The following is a 6,688-nucleotide window of genomic DNA, read 5'->3' as shown; positions in this document are numbered from 1 at the left end:
GCATTTTAAGGCCCTAGCTAAAAATGACAATACTTCAGCCATTGCTGACCACGTCAAGGCCACTGGACGTAACATCAAGTGGGATCATTTTGATATTTTAGCGAAGGGCAAAACAGACTATCATTGTAAAATAAAAGAGACCTTCTTTATTCAAGAACTTGAGCCAGCTTTCAACGTCAACGGCGGAAGTGAAAAGCTGATGCTTTATTAATCTTTTCTGTTTTTATTATTATTATTATATATTTTACTGTTAAGTATTTGCTTAATCTAGGTTCCAGTCCCCTCATCCGCTTTGTTATACATAAATGACTGTTTTAAATTTCAACGGTTACTTTTGAAAATGTAGGTAGAGCACATACGAAACGTCAAGTCATGATGAAAATGAACAAGTTCAATATGTTTATCACCGCTGTTTGTGTCTTATTTTTGATTATACCAGTTTTGTTGCCAAGGCAACATGCTGGGTTCCAGACCTCCCTGATATTAAAGGCTTACTGGCCACCTTTGGCGCTCTATTTTGATATTTGCCAATGGTGCCTCATCTGCATGATCCTTCAAGCATATAGATATGTTAGGTCGAGTTTGTGGCCTTGTTAAATGTTTTTTAGCTTTTAAGATCACCAAAAATATTTAACTCAGGTTGGAGGGAACTTGAAAAGAGTGAGTTGTTATGTGGACAAGCTTTTCGTCAGAAAAAATGTCGTATCATTTTAAAGCATATTTTAAAACGCTGCGACAATCGTAATCCATGTCGTAGGCCTGTCGTAAGCATGTCGCATGCAACAAAAATCGTACCGTGTAAATCGACCCTTAGGCTACGAAGTTTCAAAGGTCTCTGGTTCAAATTTGACCGAGATAGCTCTATTTATATATATATATATATATACCTGGCCCAAGTTGTTCAAAAGATGGATAGCGCTATCCGACAGATAAATCGCTATCCAGGCGATAAACACTAGCAAAACCAATCGAGTTATGCAGTGGATAGCGATATCAACCAAACCCGAGTCACTATAACTGTCAAAGTCTTCTCTGTGAATTTCTGAAGAATCTCGCATCTGAGAGCTTGGTTTAAGGTGAGAATGACCACATAGAACACAGAGGAGCTATGAATTTTGAGTGATTTCAATTGACCCATCTTTCATACTATTTTCCTTTAAATATTGCTCGTGCACATATAGGAATGTCAGGAATGCTTTCATTCGGGACCATCATCAAAGCAGATATCGATTTATTATCTCTTATTTCAGTTTTTGAACTTTATTATGTTCTGTTTACAGTTTTGTTTTCTCCAAATTAAGTTGCGCGTTGGGACGTTCGATCTTCCTTTACTTTAATAATATTAAAACGTGCTGAGGATTACAGATGACCTCCAAACCACCACTGGGTGCTGGAAGTGTCGTCGTGTGTGCAGCGGAATGCGGGGTTTCTGTAGAGGTACAACCCGAAGTTGTCTTCGGAGATGACAGAACCGTACTTCGCGTTAAATTCGCAGGTGGTGTATGTACTGTCAGTATGCAAAAACTCTCCTTTAGCCCTAGGCCCTTGCCAGAATGGAACCGTTTTCTGGATTCCAGTTTGTCCCCTGATGTTGATGTATTCGACTTTCTTGCATTGGTTCCTCCCAAGGTAATCGATGATGTTGAAGTCTTTAAAAGTTCCGCGAACGTAATCGATAAAATCCACGCCGTGAGTTGGGTAACTGCATGTTGCTCGCCAGTGAGTGGAGTGACTCTGCAGGGATCTCATTCGAGCTAAACTCAGACGGTATAGATTCCAGTTGTGGCAATTCTCGTTCACTGGAGCGTCGATCTTGAATGGCGTCTGCTTGAAAGCGGGCAATGAGCGATACTGGATGCTCCAAGACATGACCAAGGTCCATGCTGTGCCAGGTTCGGACTTCAGATCACAGTAAGCTGGGAAGCTGTTTCCTGTGTTGTCATAAAGTCGGTAGATGCCACATGTTGAGGCCCCGTTTACAAGGTAATCCAGGCAGGATGTGGGACGGAAGACATCACACTTGCTCTCGGCTGACTTGCAAAAATCGACCTCCTAAAATGCGAAGCAAATCAAACTTTCATTTACCGCCTAGTACAACAAGATGGTGCTGTTTCCTGAGACTTGGATCGAGAGGGATTTCATCTGAAATTGAGGATCGTTGGGTTGAAAAGGAAATTTTCACAGATAAGAAATCTCTCATGTTTGATTTTCTTTAAGGTTTAAAAGCCTCGGTATCCAAATCAGTTTGTTAGTTAGAGAGTCTTTTTGTTTTCAGTTACTTACGGTAAAAACAAGAACTTGTTTAGAATTGCAATTGTGGTCATCAGCGGCAGAAGCAGTAATTTGTTCAGTCTTATTGTCACCAGCAGCAGCCCCAAGACTCTAAAAAATAAAGATCAAACGTCCAAAGACAATCAAGCAATATTGACAATTCTTAAGACCTTTAAAGTTTAATGACTGACTATAACTCGCACAATATTAAACACAAATGCATTGGCCATGATGAAGTCGATGTGTCAGAGTTGAATAAATAGAAAAGCTTGATCAATCATTATCTATTTGATTTGATTTGAGAACTGAAATTTATTTACTTGTACCAATTAAGGACATAGTACCTATTGGTCGCTTTTTTTTTCGGCGCGGTTAAAAAACGAAAAGGATTTATGAGACGAATGGGTAGTTCTTGACAAAAAGGCGCTTACGTATACAAGAGAAATGACTGCCGCAATAAAAAACTACAATGTTTTTAAATCCCATATGAAATGTTCGTTTTCACAAACTCGAAAATCCCAATTTGATTTGAGAATTTACACTTCCTTAATTATACCAAGAACATAGAACCTATAAGTCAATTGACTTTTTTCGGCGGCGGTGAGGTCTTCCTCATCATTAAAAACGAAAACGATGTATGAGACGAAAGGTTAGTTCTTGACAAAAAGGCACTTACGTATACAAGAGTTATCATTGCCGCAATAAAAACCGCGGTCTTCTTAAATCCCATATCAATGTTTGTTCTCGCGAACTTGAAAATCCCAATAGTGATATTAACTTCCTGTTATTGCAACTGGCTTCAAACCTTCCTATGTAATGATCAGATCAATTTTGACTTAGCTTTATATAAATATACTACGACACACATGGATTGTGGGGGTGCTTGGCCACCCGCGTCAGGGACACAACTTAGCAACGCCACCAGCGCCGCCGCTGGCAAATACACAAAAGATAATGACTTTTAGAGTGCACGAAAATGGAAGAAATGGGTTGTGCTGGGGCACCCGCCTTCATGACACAAACCAGCAACGTCACCGACAAAAACAAGTCTGCCAAAAAGCAAAGGGCAGGGCGCTAAAAGGGAAACACCGTAGTTGTGAGAGTGCATGAAAATGAAAAAAAAAAAGCTGCCAAATTAAACAACAACCAAAAAATGGGGTTTGGGCCACTTTTATAGCCTATTGAACAATGGGAGGTAAAGGTTATAAATAAACAAACATTATGACATGATCACAATGTCATTTTATCTCGAGGCCTGTCATGGCTGATTAATGCCATATTAAGTTTCTCGACTGGAATATGGGGCGTGGACAACCAGCCAATGAAACAGGAATAGTTCGGATAACAGCAAGGCTAAAGGCAAGTTCAGTTTACCGTGCGTTCCTTCTCGCTTCGTTCTCATCACTCGACAACGCGTTAACATCCTGACACTGTTTTACGGTACACTACAAGAACATTTCAAGGAAGTTTTTCCCATTGGTCATCTTAACTTGGTTTCTTTCACTGTTTTCCTTCCTTCAACTGATCGTCTTTTTCCGGCCAATAATTCTAAATCTGATTCTAAATCTGCATGTGTTAATTCTCGGACATTCTTTTCTTAAGCGCTTAATTATAAAGCATTTCGTTGTTGGCCACCCCACAGATTTTGATTTCGGCCTTCAACATTCCGTACCTGTGCAAGTACATTACCATGGCGTGTGGGGTAGAACGGTGGAAGAGATGTTAAAGTTTGACCCCCTCGTTGTCCATTCTTTCCGCCCCGACAAAGTCATTCTTCAGCTAGGCTCTAACGACTTAGTTACTCTTTCACCATTGCACGTTGGCTCAGCTACTGAAGACTTTGTCCATTTATTGCATGATTCTCTTGGGGTGAAGTTGGTGTGTGTGTGTGTGCGTTTGCCAAACTATTCGTCGCAATTCAGCTGAGGCGTTTAACTCAAACGTTGGCATGTTAACGCGATATCTTAAGGTGGTGCTAGAACCCATTCTTTACACCATTTTGGGGGCTTCACAGAGGCTTTTGGCGGGCGAAGGCAAACTTTTGTGCGCCTGATGGCCTGCGAGCCTGCCTTCCTGGGTCAGAACTGCGTTTTCTACGCCTTTTGTCTAGTTCTCCAGTAGTATGTAAACAAAGGGCCCTGGCACATAACCAGAAATTATTTCAAGCAGTGTCACATAAAGAAAGAAAGCATTCCAAAGCCGTGAAGCACTTTCACTGATCACTTTAAGCGAATTTAATAGTTCTCATAACAAAAACCTATAAATTTTTACAATTGAGACTCGAAAGTTAAATAGTAAATTTCTCATTCACATTTTTCTTTTCCAGTTGATACCTGCACAAAAAAAATATTGCATTTTTCTTTTCGCTCTTTTCCTAAGGAAATAGTTGTCAGAAACAAAGCCAGGGGTGATTAACCAGCAAACAATGCCACTTAAAATTACACAGATTTTTCCACAACTTGTAGAAATGTTTGAGTAAACATTTTATGACTAATTACCAATAACAAATAAAGTGGCATCATCAGTCTGTTGCATCAGACACTATTTTTAAAGACAGGTGTTTGAAAGTGATTAATAATTCATCCAAATTGACTTATTTTACGCCATGAATTAAATTTATCAGGATAACCTTTCCACTTCACGAGCGCTTCATTTTTACTTTGCTTTGTGGCTTTTTCAATTCTAAATATTTCCACATTTTCTCATTTACATCTGCTTCAACAACAACCTGGTCACTGTTAGCATTCCTGGCAACCTGAGAATCTTCTCCCTCCAAGCCAGTCTTCCATTGTTCTCAATTCACGTTCGCAGCTCCTGTGAATTGGTCACAAACTTTCTCAGATTGATCCCAGCATCACTCAGTCTCAGTTTTGATTTCACATATAACTCAAAGGTACTATCCACATCACTGTTCCCAGAGGTCAAATCATCAACGTAAATACGTTCAAGAAATTTGCGTGTGAAGGCAGAATCACACTGTTTATACTGCTTTATGTAGATTTATGTGGTGTTTGATAGTACCATTCAACCGAAAATGGACTAGATGATACACCAAATACTACGCGTGCAAGTCTCTGAATGATGACTAGAGGTTCAGCCTTGTCACTAATAATAATAATAATTTTTTTACTTATATAGCGCAAAATACATGTGGATATGATCTAATGCGCTACACAATAAGACTGAGCAAAATAAAATATGAAAACGAACTATAAACGGCTATGAATATACAATTTGACTAACTAAAACGAACTATAAAAGCAAACATGACAATGCCTGTCTAAAGAGATGTGTTTTAAGAAGTGTTTTAAAACAATTAAGGTCATTTACTGCTCTTATATTAGATGGCAATCTGTTCCAAAGTTTAGGAGCAGATGCCATAAATGATCTACCACCTAACGTTTTCTTAGTTATGGTCCTGGGTGGCAATAATTGTAGTTCAGACTGAGATCGTAACATCATACGTCCGAATTGTTGCTTGACGTTAATTAGATCCGTAATGTACTGAGGTGCCAGCCCATGGATAACCTTGAACGCTAAAAAAAGTAATTTAAATTCAATTCTAAAACAGACAGGTAACCAATGCAAGGAAAACAAAGTAGGAGATATATGACAAAACCGAGGAAGGGAACAAACAAGTCGGACAGCACTCTTCTGAATACGTTGCAACTTGTTGAGTTGTGCGGCTGGTAGACCGTACAGCAGACCATTGCAATAATCAATACGTGCGGTGATGAATGCATGAACGAGTGTTCGTGTGGAGTCTTTACATAAATACTTTCTGATGCGACTGATGTTATACAGGTGAAATGACAAGGTCTTACACATCTTGTTTATATGACAGTCCATGTTCATGTTTTCATCAAACCACGATCCAAGGTTTTTAACGGCAGTCCCAGGACTGATAGTAGCGTCACCAACGACCAACCCCTTGATGTCAACTTTAGCGAGCTGTTGTCTCGTTCCAATTAGTATGAATTCCGTCTTACTGTCATTTACTTTGAGCTTGTCTTTAATCATCCAACATCTGATGGCGCTAATACAGCGTTCCATAGCGTCCACTGCGTCGCTTTGAGAAGAGGTAGTGTCAGGCTTAAATGATAAATACAATTGAGTGTTATCTGCATAGGCGTGTGTCCGAGGAAGATGAGCTTTGATGATATCAAAGAGCTTGCTTGCATACATTGTGAATGACAGCGGACCAAGGCATGATCCTTGGGGTACACCACAGGACAAATAACGACTCTGAGAGAAGTTATTTTCAAAGGAAACAGGTTGTGTCCTGTCAGAAAGATACGACGCGATCCACTCTAACGCATATCCACGTATCCCAAAACTCAACCTAAGGGGATTTAATAGTACTTGATAGTCTATAGTGTCGAACGCGGCACTGAGATCGAGTTACACAAGTAGAGTT

General features: G+C 39.7%; 1 protein-coding gene across 1 annotated transcript; it reads right to left on the bottom strand.

Moving 5' to 3' along the window:
• Positions 1–1,214: 1,214 nt before the first annotated feature.
• Positions 1,215–3,086, bottom strand: LOC137979339 (uncharacterized). Its single transcript, XM_068826573.1, has 3 exons — positions 2,948–3,086; positions 2,284–2,382; positions 1,215–2,052 (listed from the first exon to the last, which is right to left on the bottom strand). Exons 1-3 carry the CDS (start codon positions 2,999–3,001, stop codon positions 1,360–1,362), a joined length of 846 nt encoding a protein of 281 aa, XP_068682674.1. The 5' UTR covers positions 3,002–3,086; the 3' UTR covers positions 1,215–1,359.
• Positions 3,087–6,688: the final 3,602 nt, after the last annotated feature.

Source organism: Montipora foliosa, chromosome 12, assembly GCF_036669935.1.
Source record: "Montipora foliosa isolate CH-2021 chromosome 12, ASM3666993v2, whole genome shotgun sequence".
Classification (NCBI taxonomy): Eukaryota; Metazoa; Cnidaria; class Anthozoa; order Scleractinia; family Acroporidae; genus Montipora; species Montipora foliosa.
Note: the sequence above shows the minus strand (reverse complement) of the source record. Positions and strands in the feature narration are given on the sequence as shown.